This window comes from Podarcis melisellensis (genome assembly GCF_964234715.1).
Source record: "Podarcis melisellensis genome assembly, chromosome: Z".
In the NCBI taxonomy this organism is placed as follows: domain Eukaryota; kingdom Metazoa; phylum Chordata; class Lepidosauria; order Squamata; family Lacertidae; genus Podarcis; species Podarcis melisellensis.
The window spans coordinates 4450248-4472719 of NC_138547.1; the positions used below are offsets into that span (position 1 = coordinate 4450248).

Below are 22472 nucleotides of genomic sequence, written 5' to 3' on the forward strand. Positions count from 1 at the left end.
AGTCCTGTGGCAGAGATTTTAGTCACAAACTTTGTGATAGGAAACCTCCACTTGGTCGCAAGGGGGCGATCCTGAGTCACAAGAAGCAACTAGTGACTGGCTAATTTTGAACACTGAACCCAGGGGGTCCGTAGCATCATTCACATAACAAAAAACCCCATAAGAGATATCAAACTTTTCAAAAGTAGGAGATCCATGGCTTAAATTTGAAAAAAAAAGAGGTCCACAGTACTTAACTAATTGGATACCACTGCTTTAGAGCATGCTTTCCCAACCTGAGGTCCTCCATGTTGGCTGGGGATGATGGTAGTGATAGTTGTAGTAAAAATATATATAAGAGGGCATTTGGTTGGGCAAGGATTATTTGATGACCCAAGTACAAATAAACATTATGTAGTTAAATAAGGCCAGTTTCAAAGTCCAGCAAGGGATGGCTTTGTTTATCCTTACTGTTGGGCAAGTTTTGTGACAAAGATGACCTGTGGAATAGACTGTTCTTTCCTATGGGTGAAATTGTGATGAGCACATGATACATTGGCACATAATATATTGGCACAAAACCATCATGTCCAAATCCCCACCATTGTGCTGGCAGTTAAAAAAGGTCAGTTTTGGAGTCGAGTTGTTCCTTTCTCATGAAAATTTTTCTCTTTGTCAACCAATTTGAAGCTTTGATTTATGCAACTTTTTTGACTGAGGTGTCAAATAATGTATTTCTTTTTGTACTGTTTGTTCCTACAGTCCCTGATGTGGCAACTGTACCCTGTAACAGCGGTCAGGGGTGGGAGAGGTCTGCTTGACCCAGCATTGAATCCAGACAAGAGGCACAAGTGGCTTCGGCCAAAATTATTTAGGGGTTGGATCAGTTCCCTTGTAGAAACATGGGAAACTGTCTTATACTGTCAAACCATTGGTCGATCTACGTCAGTATTGTCTACACAGATTGGCAGCAGCTCTCCAATGTTTTGGACAGATGGCATTCACAGCTTTATCCTGGAGATTTCAGAGATTTAACTTGGGGCCCATCTGCATGCAAAGCAGATGCTCTACCACTGAGTTAGAGCCCAACATATGAAGCTGACTTACTCTGAGCCCAGGCCATTGGTTTTGTTGCTGAGTGTTGTGTGCACTGACAGGCAGCTGCTCTCCAGGATTTCTGACAGGGTGCTTTCCCAGCCCTACCCAGAGAAGCTAAGGATTGGTCTTGGGACCTAATGCGTACCAAGCAGGTTCTCTCTACCACTGGGCTTTCACCTATGTAGAAAGCATACAACATTTGGGGCTTTTTAGTTTAGAAAGAAGATGAGTAAGGACAATGAGAGAAGTGTATAGAATTCTGCATGCACACGGTTCAAAATTAGCCAGGTGGGTCCAACTGCAACCACATAGAGATCTGTGGATGCCAGGTAGACAACTAACATCTCCATCTGGCTGCCCCTCCAGCTTTCTTAAGTGGGTAAGCAGAAGAGCTTACAGTGGTGCCTCGCAAGACGAAATTAATTCGTTCCGCAAGTCTTTTCGTCTTGCGAGTTTTTCGTCATGCGAAGCACAGTTTCCCATAGGAATGCATTAAAAATCAATTAATGCGTTCCTATGGAAACTGCCTTCAGACCAGGTCCGGGGACAGTCTGTCCCCCGACCTCTTCTGAAGGCCGGCGGGGGGCGAAAGTCTTTGCTCCCCCCCCCGCCTGCCTTCAAAAGCCGTCCGGGATAGCAGGAAGCGCTTCCCTGCTATCCCGGACCGCTTTTAAAATGCTGGCGGTGGGGAGCAAAGCCTTTCGGCCCCCGCCGGCCTTCCTGGACCTCTTCTGAAGGCCGGAGGGGGGGGAAAGGCTTTGCTCCCCACCGCCAGCATTTAAAAGAGGTCCCCGGAGATTTCCCTATGGGCTTTCTTCTTGCGAAGCAAGCCCATAGGGAAAATCGTCTAGCGAAGCGACGCAAAAACCGAAAAACCCTTTCGTCTTGCGGGTTTTTCGTCTTGCGAGGCATTCGTCTTGCGGGGCACCACTGTACTTATTGCATTTATATCCTACCCTTTTCTCCAAAGAGTACATGATTCACCCCAGTCCTAAGTTAATCCCTAAAACAACCCTGTGAGGTAGGCTAAGAGGTTATAACTGGCCCATGGTCACCCAGTGAGCTTCATGATGGAGTGAAGGCTTAACCCAGATCTTCTAGGTCCTAGTCTGACACTCTCTAACTACTACACCACATAGGCTTCCTACAGTACTTCTGCTATGGGGCAGCTACATAAATTATGTAGGTATGTAAATATGGGGAAAGCAAAATGTCATACTGAATCCTTATGTTACCTCACTACAAAGTTTCTGACTGTGAGCCTGATAATCACACAAAGATGCATCTGAAATGGCCACACAAACATTTTCTGGGGTCTATTTTGTGAGCAGAATCCTAAATTGGCATCTTTATTCTCTGTAGGATTTCAGTCTCTGTGGCATAGCAAGTAGGAATGGCCAGTGCTCTCTGAATGTTGCCTTGCTCAGCCAGTCCAGCCCAACATGACCAGTGGAGGCCACCATATTTGCTGGCATGGAATTGCAACATTCCATTCCAGGGATGCCAAATGTTGATGGTCAGAATCAGGCTATTTTGGAGAAGGGAGGTATTGTAAAATGAAACAGGGATATAATTTAGTGGGACTGAGTCAAGAGTGGTACTGGCACCTGATGTGAGAAGAGCAGCTTGCGATAACTACGTGTGTCAATCCTGGTGCTGGTTGAGTGTTCATATGAGGGAACATCACCATGGGGGTGACGGTACAAAATGAAAGCATTTATAAATACAAAAACTCAAATCAGTGGAAAATATTTACAAAGTGAACAGCATACCAGTCATACAATTACCAGGGGTAATTGGAACTGCCATAGTTGCAGATTTCTCAAAAACAACAGAATCTAAGGCCTTTACAGCCCCAAGTCGAAACTGTCTATTGCACAAGATGTCTGAACCTTTTCAGATTTGGCACTCATTTTTTATTTTTTTACCATCTATTTGTGTGAAGCCATTGCTGGTGTGACTTGCTGTAGGTTGGGCTGTGACCTAGTTCGGGAGTTTTAACCCATCACTGCATAGTTTGATCTGTCACATTACTGGTACAGCCCATTAGTGCCACAGGAACAGTGAAAACGTTTTCCACGTTCCAACTATGGTTACCAGTTTCCAAGTAGAGGTAGATTACTTTGTAAAAAAAAATGTACGAAACTGTCATAAGCAACGTGCATGAGCTTCAGTTTGAACTAAAAAGTGACGTCTCTGGTCCCTGGGGTGCTGGGCTCATACCCAAGCTTTAGATTTCTAGCTACCACAACTGAAATATTTGTCTTGAGTTTAGCTCTGTTCACCTAGTTGGCAGACGTAACACCAGAAAGTGGCAGCACTTTGAGTTCACTTGGGTGAGAGCACTTAGACGTTGGTTGGCAGAAGTGAGGTGAAGTTCGGGTTGCTTTTCCCCCCTCTTGCGCAGCCTGCTGCTGATCTCTAAGAGGATCTGGCATTTTGAGACAAGATCCTGTTTGCTATGGAGAATAGACGTCAGAGGTGGAGGGGGGAGAGAAGGTTAATCCATGTTAGGTAACAGACATGAAAGGGCACAACTGTTGGAATGATAACTTAAAAGGGCTATGAACGGACAAATTGGTTGGAAATGCTTTTCCTGTTTTTCATCTATAATTAAACTGCTTACCAGTTGAACATACAAGTTGTGGAGACATAATTAAACTTTATTTTGTCAGAATTTATTACAGTGTAGTTTCCCCACAATGTAATGTTCCACCTTTATGGTATAATTTGCGTTCATGAAATAATTCTGCCAGACACATGGCAACTTTTGTTTAATTCTGCCTCTGAGGCTCTGTTCAGTTTAGTAGTACAGTTTTGTTACATCCTGCTTTCAGCCTTAAAAATGGGTTTAAGCAGAGGTTTGATGTCCATCTGTCATGGATGCTTTAGTTGAGATTCTTTCATTGCAAAGGGCTGGACTAGATGACCCTGAGGATCCCTTCTAACTAAACTTTATGTAACAAAAGTAGGATCCATTTCCCCCCAAGAAAAAGTCTTGGTTCCAGCTTGTGGTATGTTTGGAGAGAGATACGCCATCTACCTGACTTTGGACATAAAGGTAAAGCTAAAGGTACCCCTGACCATTAGGTCCAGTCATGTCCGACTCTGGGGTTGTGGCGCTCATCTCGCTTTATTGGCCAAGGGAGCCGGCGTACAGCTTCCGGGTGATGTGGCCAGCATGACTAAGCCACTAATGGCGAACCAGAGCAGCGCACGTAAAAGCCGTTTACCTTCCCGCCGGAGTGGTACCTATTTATCTACTTGCACTTTGACGTGCTTTTGAACTGCTAGGTTGGCAGGAGCAGGGACCGAGCAACAGGAGCTCACCCCTTTGTGGGGATTCGAACCCTGACCTTCTGATCGGCAAGTCCTAGGCTCTGTGGTTTAACCCACAGCATCACCGGCGTCCCTAACTTTGGACATAGGGCTAAGCCAAATCATGGCTTGGTTCTCAGCTGTGTGGTGGGGTGGGGGAGCAAAACAGGCACGATTTCAGTCCTGTGCACAAGCACACTGCACATGCATCTTTAAACCACAGTTCAGCTTAACTGTGCTTCAAAGTGACATGTAAACCAGGCCACTAATTCAAACTGCTTGTCTGTCAATCTCAGTATTATGTACATGCTGACATGCAGCAGCTTTCAAAGATCTCGGGCAGAAGAGTTTATTCCCTGGCACCTGAGTTGGCCTTTAGCTAGAGATGCCAAGGGTTGGACCTGGCACTTCTGCACGCAGCACATGGGCTATACTGCTCAGCTACTGTCCCATCCCACAGTCTTGTAAGGCCGCTCAAGGATCAGAGTTCAGCAATTGTAATTCCATAGCTAGCAGCTGGTTCCTGTCTGTGAATGCTATCTCCTTGCTCCCCCCACAGTTCAAAGTGAATGGCTGCAAAATGGGAAATTAACCATGTTCAGTACTATTTTTCTAGAAAAAGAGGAACTTACCTCTTTCTGTCTCATTCTCTTAGAATGGGAATAGCACCGACTGAGTTCCTGCTGGAAAAAAGTCCTGACTGTCAGTGAATTGAGCCTGACGCTAGAACTATGGTATGCAAACGTGTGTGTGTAATGTTAATTTGTGGGTGTAACATCCTAATTTTTCTGTGGTATTCACAACAGTGTGAGTAACAAATCACACCTCTTTTGCCTGATCCCCCTATTGAATATTAAATCAGAATATTGTTTATAAAATGAATTTTTTTGGTAGAACACTGGCCACTCCAAGGTACCCAGTGCTGCCTGAAGTATACTTCAATGCAAACATGTATAGCAGTTGAATGAGTTGCTCATTCTCACTTAGTGGTTCTTTTCCCTTCCTCTTTAAAAAGCTGAAACACACAGGCCACTTGTTTCATACAGCCATCACAGAAGGTGGCATAGCATATCCTGTTGAGCTCACCTTTCACACCTTACCACAGCAGAGAGGAGCTGGGGCTGGTACACAAGCCGGGTGCTGGGTTGTTTTTTTAGTGGTTTTCAGGGAAGCTTTTAATGTGTGACATTTTAATGTATTTTTAATCTTTGTTGGAAGCAGCCCAGAGTGGCTGGGGAAACCCAGCCAGATGGGCGGGGTACAAATAATAAATTATTATATAGTGGTGGCATCTGCTTATGTGGAACTCCTTCCCGCAGGAAACCCATCAGGCTTCATCCTTAGTGGGGTTCAGGTGGCAGTGTAAGGACATGGTTATTTCAGAGGGCATTGCCTGATGGCTTTGTTGTATTTTTATGTTGCTGCTGGTAGTGTCCCAAAGTGTTTTGTGTTTTGTCTTAAATCAGGATCAGATTTGCTTCAGTGAGGAATCATTGGGTCTCTTCTTCCTCCCTCCCTTTAAAACAATGTCCCCTATTAGCCTTTCCCATACAAATTGATGTTCAGATAACAGTTTGGGTTTCCTGAGTGTCTTTTGCATAGGGCTTTCACTCTTTTTCATACCAGTAAAGTAGAACTGTCACATAGCGCTGTCTAGAGCAGCACTGAAGCCTAGAAGAGGCTGCAGAGGGTTAATCTAGCCTGCCGGGGAAAGTGACGTTAGGGGAAAGCAGGGGTTGAGCAATCTGGAGCTGCCTCACACGCACTTGTCAGGAATCCAGGGTGGCTGGGAAGGGCTTGAGAGACACAAGCTTCCCTTTTAAGCAGAAGGGCAGGGCTCGGGCAGCCAATCACAGCACAGCAAGGACAGCTCATAGGCATGTGTCATGAGTCTTGCCGGCATTTCCTCTCAAGCACGAGAAACGAGAAAGGAGCGGAATTGGGTGGTTTACAAGAGAGCCTGAGCACAGCTGGGGGAAATGCTTTGCCTGTGCCTCTATGTGCCGACTTTCGGCGAGTCCCAGGCAGAGTTTGAGTACTTTGAATCGAAGGGGCTTCCTGAGAATCTGAAGCCCATCTTCAGACTGAGCCTTTTGATCCCTTCCCAGGAGTTCTCCACCTATCGTCAATGGAAGCAGGTATGAAAGAATGCATGTGAGCTGAATTGTTCTAATCTGTTCAGTATGACCTCCTCTATGCCTTCAAGGAGTTGAGGGTGGCACACAGAGTTGCCTTCCACTCCTTTTATCTGGACAACAGGCTGGCGAGGTAAAATTGGTTGGGAACTGGGTCAATGCCTCAAGTTTAGTCTGTGAACTTCAAGGATCAAGTGGGTATCTCCCTAGTTTAAGCCCAGTTCTGTTCTGGAGGCAGGTTCTAGCTTGGGATAGTTATTAGCTGCTGCTCTATAGCAGCTTTCAGCGTAAAGAGTCTTGGTGAGTCATCTTCCCTGCCCTTCCTCCACAAGTTCTCATTTTCCTTGCAATGTAAATACAGTATGGAAGATTGTGTGGAGATGTAATAGGTTTCCAAAACCCACCTGGTGCATTTCCAACATTCAGCCCTCATGCTGCCTTCTGCTTCATACTACCTATTTTCCACAGCAATTTTGGCCTGATCCTTGACTCTTCTGAAGGATGGAACTGGCTGTGCCTTTTGTTGCTACAACTGAGCTACATGCAAATAAAGAGGGTGGAGAGGGATGTACCAGGGACATTTAAGGTGAAGAGGAGGCATATCCGGGGCTGGGTGGCATTGTTGGTGGCAGGAAGAAGGCAGCATCAGTTAATCTCTTCATTTCCCACCTAACTTTCCTAACACAGGAAGTTTAGTTCAGACAGCCAATGTTCTGTTCAGAGTATGCCCATTGAAATTAATGGACATGGCTAACTTAAATTCATTCATTTCAATTGGTCTACTTTGACTAGAAATTAGTGGGATGCAACCCAGGGTTCATGTGAAAGTTCAGGAGACCATAAGTTTTTAAAAGCAAGCCTGCACAACTTGTAATCCAATACAGCCCAGCAGTGTCTGAATGAAGTATCTGAACAAGAGTTTGGCATAAATGGAGCTGTTAAGCACCTGTCAGGCAACAATGCACATCTGGTGGGCTGTTTTGAATTTGGTGGATCATGTGTTGTGCTGGTCTGGCTTAAAACATAAGTACATAAGGGGTGTCATATTTGTTTCCATAGGGAAGATGGGAAGCTCACACAGAGTCAGAGCAGTGGTTCATCTAGCTCAATGTTACTGATGCTGTTGTCAGCGGAGGAGACAGGGTATCTTTCCCAGCTCTAGCTAGAGTTGCCTGGGCAGCATATTGGGTAAAGTGTTTGATTAGGACCTGGGAGAAACTTCACGTAATCACAAAGCTCGCTGGGTGACCCTCGGCCAGCCCAACCTACCTCGCAGGGTTTGGTGTTTTTTTGGTAACATCTTTATTGAAAGTTCAAAAGCCACATAACTATATGTGCATCAAACATGGTGAGGTGCAAACAAAAAGAGAAAAAGAAAAAGAGAAACAGAACCTGTGCAGAAGGGAAAACAAAGGGGGGAGTGGGGGAAAACCCCAAACTGTATATTCAAACTCAGTGATATTTGGAATCCATTCTTACAAATAAGTTAAGATCTGATGAAGTACAGTAACAACCTTGTAAAATATACCTTGCAGGGTTACTGGGAGGATAAAATGGGGAGGGGGCGAACCATGTACTCCACCCTGAGCTCCTTGGAGGGAAGGGATAAAAATGCAATAATAAAAAAAATGAAATTGAACCTGGGGCCTTCTGTATGAAAACCAGGTGTGTTACCGCTGAGCTGCAGCCCTTTCCCTCTGGCAGTGTTACCAGTCATGGCTACATGCAGTAGTTGCTGCTATAAAGATAGTAAGTAATAGAAGGGTTCATGTGCACATGCAGAGAGGATTTTGTGGGTGATAAGTTGCCTACTTGATTATGAATCTTCCTCATTACATCATTGCAGTCCCAACAGGCTTCTGGTAAATTAGCCAGTTAGCTGGTTTTCATGAGGAATTTGGGTTTCTTCAGACCTCTCTTCCCTCCCCTCCCCAGTTATTTCCTTCATTCTCTTTCTAGTGTTTGAAAGCCAGCATCTTGCACCTCCCCAAACTGAGACAAACATATTATCAGATGTGCTTAAGATTTTTGTTAATGAGTTAATTACTCATTAATTTGCTTGTAAGCAAAGGCAAGCTCTTACCACTTATTCAACAGCCATGGTTGAAGGAGAGTGTATGATGGTATCAGGGCAATAAGATTGGCCATGCAACATCCAATATGACCCTTCCTTTCACATTGTTCTGTTGGACCTTCACACTAGCAGTGTGTCACAATGTCATGGCTATCAAGGCACTGATGAATGCTGACTAGGCTAGAATCCAACAGCCTTGCAATTTGTAGCACCATGCATTCAAATGTGGTTACCAGAAGTCTTTTGCTGACATGGAGACACTGGATGGGGTTGAGGACAATGACTGAGGGGATACATGGAAGCAGACTGATTTTTTAAATGTAAATATCAGAAATGTACCAACACCACACTGTTTAGTACAGTAACCTTAAAACCTGCATCAATTGGGGCCTTAGCAGTCTTGCTTTCTCTGTGCAAGAAGATTAATGTGCAGACTCAGTGCACATGTAGGAAAGAATTTCAGCACTGACCGTGATGTGAGCCCAGACTTACAATTTTAGAAATCGTTTGCATCACAGAGATGCGAGTTCAGTGGGGGCAGATTACTTGGCAGAAGCATTTGGGAGTGCTCATTGGCAGACATTTCCCCCTTTTGCCTTGTATCCGCTGCAGTATCCTTTACAGAAAGGGGTGCATTTTTGGCTTCTCCAGGACCAGCTTACAGGGACAGCAATGCTTCATTGCCTCTCCCAAAGGATCATGTGGTATTGGGAAACCCTGAATTGGCTCGTTAGCAGTTATCTGATGACATGCCAGAGATTGCCTTCTATCTTTAGCTTACAAATTATGACCCCTTCTATCTCTCTTCTTTTACAACTGTCACATGTCTGTCTGCAGATTAGATCCACCTTGGAAGTCTCAAAGGTCACCGCAGATGGTGACCGGCTGTCCTTATTAAGTTTAGGTTAGGAGGGGTATTAAATTATATGAAGGCCTAAGTTTAGTAATAAGGGGGACAGGGAAGGGGAGGAAGGAGCATTTCAAATTATGTCTAGCGTAATTCTCAGGGGAGTCGTTTCTTATACAATATGAAACGTTTATTACTTTAATACGGAACATATTTATCAGCAGCCTAATTATTAAAAATGCAGTATGCTAACTCATTCCTCTATTTTTTAAATAATTTTTCATGGTCTTGCAAGTGGTGCTAGGTATTGACAGGTTCTGTTTCTTGGCACTCTAGCCTAGTAGACTGGTGTTTAATGCAGGCATCAGCGACTCATAGCCTTGTGCTGTGTGGAGATCAGCAGGCAGCCCAGTTAGAGCCATTGTGAGGAGCCAGCTGGTCTTTGCTGGGTGCTTTTCGGCATATAATTATCTCACTTAACAAATTTCCTGCTCTCTATGCAAAACAGGTGATAGCAAAGCAGGTATTGACCCAGCCATTTAGTTGCTGTGTCTGGTTTGCTTACCTGCCTATATGGGCAAGGCTCAAGGTGCTGTTTCCTGCTAAAAGGAATGTTAAGGATGAAGTTTCCTTATTTATTAACAACATGACTTTGCCATCTCTTAATCTCTTCTGTAAATATACACTTTGCTTCTAAAATCCAGTTTCCCCCAGTATCTTGCACAAGTGCATAACTGCAGGGTGACCAAATCAGTTCATGCTTGCCTCAGAGCTGCTTTTTGACATTTCTTTTCAGCTTGTGTGTGTATTTGGTGGTCAGTCATTATTTCTAGTAGCTGGTGTGGTTTAACTTCCTTGCTTCCCTGTTCAGAGGCAAAGTATGATGACATCTCTGTGCCCAGTGCCTAGCAAGGAGCTTTTACAGAAGAACTAGCTCTCTCTCTCTCTCTCTCTCTCTCTCTCTCTCTCTCTCTCTCTCTCTCTCTCTCTCTCTCTTCTCACTTCTCTCAAGCCCATGACATTGATCTTGCATCTTAAGACAAGGTGTAGCCTAGCAGTGTTTGGGGAAAACACACACACTGTCTCTCAAAAAACCAGCACAACTGGTATCAAACATATTTGGTTAAATTTAAGAGCTCCTGGCAGTGGGGAGTGGACTGCTGTGCTCCAGTTCTGCTTTTAGGGTTTCCATAGGCATGTAGTGGGCCACTGTGAGAACAGGATGCATATGTGCCATTGGCCTGATGCAGTAGGGCTGTGGATTCTTAGTTTTTACAGTATGTGTGAGGCTGTTCAAAAACAGGTGTGCTATGTATTCTCCTAGCTCCTGTTCCCTAGCCACAGCTATATAAATAGGCTACAAAATGAAGTCTAAGCAGAGATCATTTTGTGCAGGTGTTCCGTTCCCAGCCCCCGTCTGCGTCGATTGGGCATGTATAAGTGCACCCTGCCCTGCTATGTCCCTTGTTCTGCCCTCTTCTGTGTCCAAAAGGATCCACAGGTCTACAATTGTGTGTCCATTGGGCGTGCCTAAAATGGTCACCGCCTGTAATGTTATTTTTATGTCTTTTCATACAGAAAATTGTTAAAGCTGGAGATAAGGACCTAGATGGGCAGCTGGACTTTGAGGAGTTCGTTCACTATCTTCAAGACCATGAAAAGAAACTGAGACTGGTTTTCAAGAGCTTAGACAAAAAGAATGATGGTATGCATATTTTGGTTTATTTATTGGGAGCGAAGGGATTCTGTTGCAGGTTGTCTGGCAGCTTTGTTTTGTTCATAAAGCTTAGAGCTTACTTGTCATCTTTACAGGCTGCATTGACGCCCAGGAGATCGTGCAGTCCCTTCGGGATCTGGGAGTCAAGATCTCTGAACAGCAGGCTGAGAGAATTCTCAAGAGGTAAGTGTTGCAGGTGGCTCTAGTGTTTTCACTCTGGCAACCATGGTGTAAGGTGTTAGCTTTGTCTCCCTTCTCTTCCTTTATATCTCCCCCCTTATAAAACCTCTGAAGCAACTCTGCAGCATTTCGTCCATAGCAAAGCATGCTAGAGCAGCAAATGGTGCTAGAATAGCAATCACAGGTGAAGATACACTGACATCTTTTGCTGGAGCAGTAGGGACAGATGGAGGCCAGAATGCATAAGAGCATGTGACATCAAAAGTAAGCAGAATGCTGATTCATGAGAGAGCAGCTTTCCGTCTTGGAAAGGATTCTTCATACTTGCCAGGAATTGATTTACGGTGCTCACATTCCGTCCTGTAAGATAGGCAAGTAGCATGTAGGCCAAGCGGGAACTTGCTTAATAGCTGCTAAGCAAGAGGAATGAATGATTTTGCCAGCATTCTGGAATTGCTGTCCTTGTAGTATATAATGCTTTTCTGCAGATTAGATAATCTTAAATTAAGGTATAAATTGAGGTATATGTTCCAGTGCTCGCTGCTTTAATACGTGCATGCAACTTAACATACTGAAATGCTTTCAGCTGCATGCATGTTGCACTAACTTTTAACATTTGTCCCTTTCTTGCTCTTTGTATTCTCCCCTCTGCTTCCTTGTCTGTCAGAATAAGAACGGGACACTTCTGGGGTCCTGTCACCTAGTAAGTACCAAAGTGTATATTCTTATCTGGCTCCTTTTCCTTTTTGTACTAGTTTTTCTTCCCACCCGCAATTAAGTTGGTAATGTGTAGCAGATTTTTAGTGAGCCTGGTGGTGATGGAGGGTGCGTCCACAGGCAGACACCAGTATATCTCATAAAAACATAAAAAAATCAGTATCAATATCAGCAAATTACACAGCTAATCAATACAAAGCACTCCTAAAACAGCAGAAAAATATGCAGAATAAGGGGTAACTATTAAAAGCACAGCACATATTTTTGTTTCCAGAAGGTAACTGCAAGCAAGCCAATAGGGCTAAGGTTGAATTGATGCTTAAGAGTATGTTAAAACCAGCACTTCTATTTCTCATGCTTGGGAATCCTTTCTCGATTAGTAAGACATTAATTGGTAAGGACGGAAAAACACTCAAGTTCACAACTTCTTCCTCCTGCTGCCCCAAGGTAGAATCTACTGACTCATTTGTCTTCCGTAGATGAAGCCACACTGTACAGACCATAACCAGGCAGCAAGGACACAAATTGCAGATGACTTAGGGGAGTACACACACAGTTACACATGCCACTCACTAGTTAATCCGACTCGTTTTATGACCACACATATTAACCAATCTAGACTCTTCCTGTGGAATATCTTATGTCCATCCTGCACAGTCTTACATATTTAATTTTGGAGGACCCAGTGAAAGGAAGAGGATGTGGGGAGAGGCAATGGAGAAGCCATCTTAGCCCCACATAGAACACAATTTGTTCCTCATGAGCTGTCCTGTGATCCCAGGAAACATTTTTGCCCTCATGACTGTTTGAAAATTACTCTTCCAAGTATTTTACACTATCTGATACATAAAGCTCTTAAAATTGTGCTTGCATGTTCTTTAGTCCTCTTCTACAAATATTTATGTTTTGTGTGGTTGGTGTGGAGCTAAAGAGTTGATATGCCAGACGTCCTCCTCTTGGCTCATTTTACCTTCCCAATTGATTCTTGCAGCATGGATAAAAATGGAACAATGACAATAGATTGGAATGAATGGCGTGACTATCACCTGTTGCACCCTGTGGAGAACATTCCTGAGATTATCCTGTACTGGAAGCACTCAACGGTAAGAAATTAAGATCCTTCATGCACAACGTATGTGAAACTCATGGTTGCATTTGTGAGGGTCCCGCTCCATGCTCTTGACTCCTATCAGCAGTCTCCATCAAAAGCTAGCTGCCTTCTCGCTCTAGTTGCTTTCTGCTTTTTTATGTGCCTTCTGGCCTTGTTCTTAAAATTTCTGGCACAGGTGAAAGTGAATGTTCTCGGGGAGTGGGAAAGCAGGTAAGCTGCTTGACTTGTACCCAAGGTACACAAACAACTGGGTCCTGCTAGTTTGCTACCTGCCAGCTCTGGAAAGTGATACGATGCTCTTTGATTAAATTTGGCTTTTATTGCTGCATAATGAGATCAAACTAGGCTGTGAACTCCAGAAGAACTCTAGATCTTTCCCCCTGTTCTGTTCCTCTTGGCCAGTCATTTTGAACACCAGCAGATTGCAAGGCTGGCAGGTGGCCCATTTTTGGAACTACAACTATGGTATATTTTCTGAAATACCCTCTAATGAATTTTATTAGCTGCAACATGCAGGGGAGAACAAAGCTGCGGCAGATGCAGATAAAGCAGGTGCGGGTGTTGAAATAGTAAACTAGTGCTAATTGCTCCCATGCTTAAATTGTTTAATCTAGGTGCATGATGAGCAGATCTCTGAGGAAGTCCTCATGCACACCTAGTACAGCTGAAGAAAATTGTTTTACTCATGCCATGCTTTATTGCTTTGCAGATTTTTGATGTAGGAGAGAACCTGACAGTACCAGATGAGTTCACGGTGGAAGAGAGGCAGACAGGAATGTGGTGGCGACACCTAGTTGCAGGTGGAGGGGCAGGGGCAGTGTCAAGAACATGCACTGCTCCCTTGGACCGCTTGAAAGTTCTCATGCAGGTAAGGGTGGAAGCTCGGCAGAAGGGTTTTTGTTGTCCTGGCTCCATCAACTTTTCCTCTTAGTTCAAGGATAAAGGTAGAATACAGTCTTGCAAGACAGACTTTTCCTCCAGAAACAAGAGAGCTGTGAGATATGGTGATGTCTGCTTGTATGTCATTCTGACACCCAGAGGGAAGCCACTCTCAGCAGTTTCTGTGAGCCCTGCTTTTCTACATATGACCTGTACTTCTGGTTCCAGGTCCAGAATTTATACTTGTAGTTTTTTGGAAGTTGGGCAGGTCAGGTCAACAACAGCACAGTCCTTGGACTGCGCAGCCTTGGCAGAACACGCAATCCCTTAAAACTAGTCCTGTCAGCTCTAGCTGGAAATGAGGTAACCTGTGACTTGCTGGCAGCTCTTCCTGTTCTGGGCTCAAAGGGCAGAGAAACACAGCTGTCATTGGAAATGGGGAATTTGGACTTTGCATAGGAGTCACCGGACTGACCCATGCCTCCCTTTCGTCATCAGTTCCATTTCCCACTGCTTCCCTTTTCACTTCTTGCTGTTCCATGAGCTACTAATTTTGATAATATTGGACTATAGATAACTGATGTTGAATGAAAGTGTCCCTTTTCCTGCTACACTTGTGAGGCAAGCTAGTTTAAAACTTGTATGTAGATAAGAAAATATTTTTTGCCCAAGCAGGAAAACTGAAAATGGGCCTGGATCCAACCAGAAATGTCTTTCTCCTTTTCAGGTCCATGCTTCTCGCAGTAACAACATGTGCATCGTTGGAGGCTTTACCCAGATGATCAGAGAGGGTGGCACAAGGTCCCTTTGGCGAGGGAATGGCATCAATGTTTTGAAAATTGCTCCAGAGTCTGCCATCAAGTTCATGGCCTATGAACAGGTAAAATAATCAGGACCCAAGGCAATGCAAATGAGATGGTGCTGCTGCTGTTCATCTAACATCCCAATGCTGAGGCTAACAAGGGAATAAGAAGCAGGTGTGACTGCGGTATCAAATGACACAATTCTTTTATATCTATAGATCAAGCGATTCATTGGCACTGACCAGGAGGTGCTGAGGATTCATGAGAGGCTGGTAGCAGGTTCATTGGCAGGAGCCATTGCACAGAGCAGCATCTACCCAATGGAGGTGAGTTCCTGAATTTAGCCTTTGGCAGCTGATGTTCTCCTTTTCTTTTGCGTAAAACAGACTGCTTTCAAATGTTTTAGATGCAACTCTTCCCACAGTGCTGACTTCATTGGTGACATGCCCATCAGAGATACTAAGACTTCACTAGCAATGTGGTCTATTGCAGTGTTCTCCAGCCATGGTTCCTCAGATGATGTTGGGACTGCAACATTGGCAAAACTGGCTGGGAATTATGGGAGCTGTAATTAAACAATGCCTGAGGACCCAAGGTTTAAGAACACATAATTTACTAGTTATCTTTCTTTGACTTGGTTCAGGAAAAGTTTGTATTTGCCTGCCTGTTCTATACAGGCTTTCCTGATGCACCTGTTTCTTCTCATGGGCTAGGTTCTGAAGACACGGATGGCCCTGCGCAAAACAGGGCAGTACTCAGGGATGCTGCACTGTGCCAAGAACATCCTCACCAAAGAAGGAATGGGTGCTTTCTACAAAGGCTACATACCCAATATGCTGGGGATCATTCCCTATGCAGGAATTGACCTGGCTGTATATGAGGTAAGAGGCTTGGCAGCTGCTTTGTGGGAGAAGAAGTTGCAGATGTCCTTAAGCAGCCTTTCTCAACCTGTGGGCCCCCAGATGTTGTTGAACTACAACTCCCATCACCCCTAGCTAGCAAGGCCAGAGCTCAGGGATGATGGGAGTTGTAGTTCAACAGCATCTGGAGACCCACAGGTTGAGAACTGCTGTCCTAAAGGAATGTGCTAAGGAAGGCTAGAGTCCTGACACCAGTCTGCTAAATTCCAGTGAAATTTCCCACCTGTGCTCTACTAGTCTAGGATTTGCAGCATGGATTTTCAAAGTTGTAGTATTGCTCTCTCCCTACTCCACCTCAAATCCAATACTATAGATTCGTAAGGGTCCTACCGATGCTTGCCTTGATTTGTGAACAATTTATTCTTTCCTCCTAGACATTGAAAAACAGCTGGCTGCAACATTATGCTGTGAACAGTGCCGATCCCGGGGTGTTCGTTCTGTTGGCCTGTGGTACCATCTCTAGCACCTGTGGACAACTGGCCAGTTATCCTCTTGCCCTAGTACGCACACGAATGCAAGCTCAGGGTAAGAGCATTTGAGAGGCCCTTGGATGTAACCCATGATGCAGAAAGTCTTGCTGCTCAGCACCTGGTTTTTTAGAAATATATACAATCTCTGAACCTGAAGGTTCTACTTAGCCACAATAACTAAGTAAACAATAGACATTATCCTCCGTGTTTTTGTCTAAGTCTCCCTTGAAAGCCACCTGAGAATTTTAAATGTTCAAAACATCTTTGAACAGTGAATCCCATAAACAAATTGTGTAGAGGTACTTAATTTTATTTGCCCTGAATCTAATCCCAATCTAAACTTGGTGATCCTAAGCTTCTAGTATATGTGTGTCTGGTGGTGGGGAATTTTTTTGTCTTCCTGCTCCCCGCCCCCAACTCAACAGTAGGTAAAGCTTTATAGGTTTATAATGTTGCTAGCATATCTAAGTGCAAACACCTTGTTTCTTTGCACTGGGCTGATCTTGGCATCTGTCTCAGGCTGGCACATAGCCAAGTAGTTACAGAGACATAATCGCAGGCTGTTAAACGCCGCACAGCAAGTTAAATGTGTGTCTGGTATGCAGTGCCCCTCAGGAATTGAGCTGTGACTAGTAGAGGTTTTCCCATTCACTTTTATTGAAATAAAGCTTTGGTACATTAGTCCCTCAAGGCACTGTAGACAATGCACAAGATAAGCCTCTCTTCTCCACAAGACAATACAAGCTTTGCTAATCCCCTCTTTTACTACCCTGACTGCCAAGCTGTGCTCTAGCTTTAGGAAAGTTGAACCGAATCTGTGCTTTTCCCTTTCCCAGCCCCAAATACTAGAGGGGCTGGATGAGGATCATTCTTCCAGGTGTTCTCTCCACCTTACCAGATGAATGAATGAATCTTTATTTGCATCAGCCATCGGCCATAGCAATAAAACAACAATATGATATACAAAGAATAGAAATAAAAAAGTCAGTTATATAAAATGCATTTTAGGGTTTTGAATCAATAGATAGTGGATCTTATTCTGATTGCCCCAGCTAAAAACCTTGCAACCTTTGCTGTCACCTGCTCATCTTGCCCTTGTTTGCCCTTCTGTTGCTTACATTTCCCACTATTTCTGGACCTAGGAGAATTTGGGGGGCGGGTAATGTCTCTCAGAATTATCCTTTTTCCTGCGGGGCACTCAACCACCATTCTGCCTTTTGAGTGTGTGGGAACTTATTGCACGTTCCTGCTCCCCTCCTTCCAGGAAGGGGTCAGCATGGGAGGTAGGGAAGCAGGACGAGCTTGCTGGTATGAGGACATAAGCAGGGGGAAATCAAGTGGTACTTGCCTGTCCCCCTCCCTGTCACTACCCTCTGATTCTTTCTCTCCCTCCCTGACATGCTGTATTGTGCAGTCCACAGTCCATGTGATCAGGCTCTTGATGATTGTCCAACGGCTTCTCTTTCAGCTTCCGTCGAAGGAGCGCCACAGGTAACAATGAGGAGTCTCTTCAAGCATATCCTGAAGACAGAGGGAGCCTTTGGCCTCTACAGGGGTTTGGCTCCCAACTTCATGAAGGTGATCCCAGCAGTGAGCATTAGCTACGTGGTCTATGAGAACCTGAAGATGACTCTGGGCGTGCAGTCGCGGTGACCAGGTGGTGCCTGGACCCTTGAACTTTTTAAACAAAATCTTGGGGCTCTGACCCCCAAGGTGTGCCACCATTTCATTCTGTGAATGTGTTGACTGACACTAAGCTGATCAAACTAAGCTGTGAAAATCCCAGATGGTGTGTGTTGGGGAATGATGAGGTATTGGGCCTTTCTACTGTGTTGCTATCAAAAGCTCTATATGTGTTTTAAACAATCGTTTGGCAGTTCTTCCCATGTTCAAGGGACCAACTGGGAATTGAAGGAAAGTTTCTTGAGCTGTCAGTGGTGGCCTGGCTTTTAGCCCTCTTTAGAGTCTTTTGCGCAAGCTCACAGCTGGAGAATGTATCATCTTCCAACTTGCTTGAAAGAGCTTTTTTCTGTTGAGTTGTAAACTCTTCTTAGCCATGGTTTTGATTCTGCAAACGACCTGCCTTGGGTAGGAATGGCTGCTGGGCCAAAATACTTCGCTGTTTACATGTTTTCTTTTGGATAGAAGCAATTCATTTTTCTACTTCAAAATTCTGACGCTGCAGTGTAAATTAAAACCAAGGCTGCAGGGTGCAAAGCCAGTCCCTGCTGAGTCTGAGTGTTACTTTCAGGTTAGCCAGACAGAGTTTAAAATATTTTATTTTTATTATAGTTTCTGTGTTCCTGTAAAACTGCTGGCAAAATGCACTTTATAACAAAAGCAGCAGCTGCAGTCTAGAGTCTGCATGTCTGTGTTTGCATGCTGGAGTAGCTGAGAGGACCTGGCACGTGCAGTTCTGCACATTTTGAATGGCCTGACCAAGGAACTGGGGAGCTGTGTTGCCACTGGTCCAGTCTCTGCATCTGAGCTCACTGCAGTATGGCAGGGGCTGCGGAGAGGCCACTTCCCAGTTAGCGTTTTGCATGGTGCTTCAAATACAGTTCTGCCAAGTGCTGTAGGTAGCAAATTATTCTTGAAACTTCAAGCCTTGGATTGCTTCATTCATCCATAGAACTTTATAGGTTGATGCTAGAGTTTGAATTAGGTTAGGGTGGGCTGGTGGACTTGAACTTTGGACAAGGAAGAAATTTTGCTATGGGGAACACACCAGGTTAACTGACAAAGGTGAAAATGGTAGCCTTCATTATGTTATTAGAAGGGAGTGGGGAGCTGCTTGCTTCCAACTTCCAACAGGTGCTTATCATAGGGAGAAGGGAAGGTGGTGGCTGCCATATCTCTGACTTCACTGTTTCAAGGGTTCATTGAGTTTGTCCACTAAGACTTATTGGAGCCCAGGGGATCCTTGACTTGGGGACCAGCATCACATTCCATTTTTGTTGTTGTTTTGCTGCTTTCAAAGCATATTTATTTTGTATTTATTTAAAGACAAAAGACGAAACTGTCACACTATTTTTGTAGACATGTTTAAATATAGTTACTTTGTCCTTGGTATTCTGTATTTTTGTACAGGTCTCATATTTATGTTCTTAAAAACGTTTTGCACATTTTCAGTATCGTCTAATAAAAGAATCATTGCAAATTGGACCCCCTCAGAGGTCCTTAGTGCTCCATTTCCTTTCCGTGTTGCCGGTCCTGCATCTGGGTTGACTGAGAGCCTCAGTCGAGAAAAAATCCTTTTGTGGGGAAAAGCCTTAGGAGAGTGGTGGGTGGTGGGGAATGAAAGGCCCTTGTTTGGGGGTCTGCCTTACTGTGGCATCGCCTCATCATTAGTGACTATTTTTATGGGTGTTGGACGAACCACAAACTAGATGTTGTTTTTTTAATGGTTAATAATGATGAAAGGGGCTGATTGGACTTGGGAGAGAGAAAAATAAATCTCAGGGAGAGAAAAATCACAAAATGCCCATTTTTCTGATGTGCGGAAGGAAGTTGATGCTTGGAGCTGAGCTGTTGCTGTTTTCTGTGCTGGCAGATCTGCCTGCCTGCTGCTCTTCCTCCTCCAGGGTCAGGAAAGTGCACTGTGAAGAAGCAGTTATCCCTGAAGGCTGCAGCGGCTTAGAGGGCCCTGCTGCTGCTGCTGCTGCTGCTCTGTACACAGAAAGCCTTGTGCAGTAGAGAGCAGCTTCCTCTCCCCCAGTTCTCTTTGGGTCTGTCCACTGCTGCTTTGGGGGAAACTGCCTGTCTGCCTTGAGTTCATAACTCAGTGGTGTGTTTTCCCCACCCCTTTTGTGAGTCACTCCACCCCTGGGAGACCTCCCCCTTACCTTTGGTGGCCTGAGGAGATTTCAGCACATACAAATCAATGCAATATGAACTGTCTTTGTAGCTGTAACCTTAATATATGAAGGGCAAAACTAACAAAACAAGAAGCCTGTGATGGTAGGGGACAGGCAAGGACCGCCTCTCGCCATATGAACCAACCCGCACACTGCAATCATTATCTGAGGCCCTACTTTGTGTGCCTCTTCCATGAAAGGTCGAGAGGGTGGCAACATAAGAATGGGCCTTTTCTGTGTTGGCTCCCCACTTGTGGAATGCTCTCCCCAGGGAGCCTTGTCTGGCGCCTTCATTATATATCTTTAGAAACCAGGCAAAAACGTTCCTGAATAACCAGGCCTTTGGCTGATGAACATTTTATGGCCTTTTAAATGTGTTTTTGGGGGGGTTGTTTTTGTTTTATTAAGTCTTTTGTGTTTTCTTTTTATGTTGTGAACCGCTCTGATCTTTGGACGAAGGGCGGTATACAAATTTAATAATTATTAATAACAATAATAAAGGTTTATCAAAGATGCTGGTGGCTTCCTTGTTTTGTGTTGAGTAGGGAGTCTGTGGGTTCAAGGTGTGTGCGCATGCATCCTTCACCCAAACAAATACATAAAGCAAGTTTGCATTTACCCGCACTTGATTACAATAAAAGCTTCAATCATGGATAAGTTGCACGTTGTGACTTGAATGCCCTTCAGTTGTCTTCTGTGGCTTTCTTAAGTGTCAGCCCTGGCTTGAGACCCATATTTCTGGCATAGAGCTGCACTTCTTAAGGGCACATGGAAGAAAGTTGCCTACAAAAATCATTTGGGCAAGGAAATGGACACATCACACTGCTCCTGTTCACTGGGTACAGTTGAATGAGGTTTGGGATTTGATTGTCATGGGTTGCCTAATTAGTTGCATATGGGAGAGAAAAATCAAAACTCATCTTGTTTCCCCTTTTACCAAAACAGACCTACAGGGAACTAAGCAGGAAGGGGTTGGTTGGCGCCATCCTAGCTGTTACCTCGTCTGCTCAGTCAGCCAGCAAGAGTGTGTGTGCTGATCGCCTGTGGTGGTCTGTTTGAGATGGTTCTCCAGAGGACAGTGTCATTTGTTGGGACAACCCCACCAGCAGTGGGAGAGGAAAAAGGTTTTAACATGACCCTCTTTCTTCCACTATTTCCTCATCAATCTTTATTATGGTCCAGAGACCCAACAAATCGTTACAAAGCAATGCACAATTCATACAGCCTATCTCTAGGTTAAACAAGCATTTTGTTCAGACTTAAAGATAGGGATCATTGGTTGGGATCATTGGTTCTTGCAACCACCGATAAAAACTGCCACTGCTAATGTTCTAGTGTTTGTCCTGTCTTCCATTAGGAACCTGACATAGTGAGCATCTGATTTTCCCAGGAAAGGTACCAACAAGGGTAATATCAGTTTAGCCCTGGCTTGCTCATATTTCGCACAGTGCAGCAAAATATGTTTTATAGAATCGATGTCTTGAGCACACGAGCAAAGTCTGTCCTGGTATTTCCTATTTGCTTAACTACTGGTTGTGGTGGAGATGCACCTTGCATTGTGTTTCTTGCAAACCACTCACTGCTTGGGGCAGTGAAGAGAAACAGACATTGTAAATTATAATTGGTGCAAAAGGGGATTAGAGAAGCTGGTGGGCACCCTAGTAGATCTCTCTGGGCCTGGAGGCCTGCGGGTACCACATTATTGAGGCATGGATAACTGGCCAGATCCTCTCTCCCACTTGGCTACTTGGCTCCCTGGTATACTCTAGATCTTGGGGCAAGGAAACAGGCTGGAAGATGGCTTGAACACAAGTGAAGGAAAGTTCTGGTCGAGTGCAATCAAACACTGGTGTGGGCAGCTCTTCAAGCCTACCTCATCTGACAGAGCTCTTTGGGTAGTGCAGACAGCCCCTTACAGTCTGGTCCAAAGGAGGTGGTGGAACCAACAGTAGCTCACTATGATTTGTTTGCAAAGCATTTTGAGGTTGAGAATGCTCGCACCCACAGAGATCGTGACGTGTCCCCGACCAGAGATACTACCCCTCCCCAATACCCCATACATCACTTCTCCAATTCCAGTACAGTCATACCTCGGGTTACAGATGCTTCGGATTGTTCACCGCTCCGAACCTGGAAGTACTGGAACGGGTTACTTCTGGGTTTTGGTGCTTGCACATGCGCAGAAGTGCCCAATTGCGACCTGCGCAGATGCGCGGTTCGCAAACACTGCAGGTTGCGAACGTTCTTCCTGCACAGATCATGTTCGCAGCCCAAGCATCCACTGTATCAACAAATGTGGCCAGCTACAAATCCACTTAACAGTTACCTCATGCAACCCACATTTTACCAGTTTTCTCACAAGAATAT

At 44.7% G+C, this 22472-nt stretch overlaps 1 protein-coding gene across 6 annotated transcripts in view; it reads left to right on the forward strand.

Moving 5' to 3' along the window:
* Positions 1 to 20620, forward strand: part of SLC25A25 (solute carrier family 25 member 25) — a 41990-nt gene extending 21370 nt beyond the window's left edge. For 2 of the 6 annotated variants that reach the window (XM_081896490.1, XM_081896492.1), the window contains exons 2-11: positions 11030 to 11156; positions 11264 to 11351; positions 12016 to 12051; positions 13057 to 13168; positions 13886 to 14044; positions 14783 to 14935; positions 15077 to 15184; positions 15572 to 15739; positions 16153 to 16303; positions 17717 to 20620. In XM_081896490.1, coding sequence (XP_081752616.1) covers positions 11030 to 11156; positions 11264 to 11351; positions 12016 to 12051; positions 13057 to 13168; positions 13886 to 14044; positions 14783 to 14935; positions 15077 to 15184; positions 15572 to 15739; positions 16153 to 16303; positions 17717 to 17901 — 1287 coding nt within the window. In that variant the 3' untranslated portion in view covers positions 17902 to 20620. Of the gene's footprint in view, positions 1 to 6281; positions 6534 to 11029; positions 11157 to 11263; positions 11352 to 12015; positions 12052 to 13056; positions 13169 to 13885; positions 14045 to 14782; positions 14936 to 15076; positions 15185 to 15571; positions 15740 to 16152; positions 16304 to 17716 lie in introns of those variants that run through there. The other 4 variants (XM_081896491.1, XM_081896493.1, XM_081896494.1 and 1 more) reach the window with 3 other exon arrangements.
* Positions 20621 to 22472: the final 1852 nt, after the last annotated feature.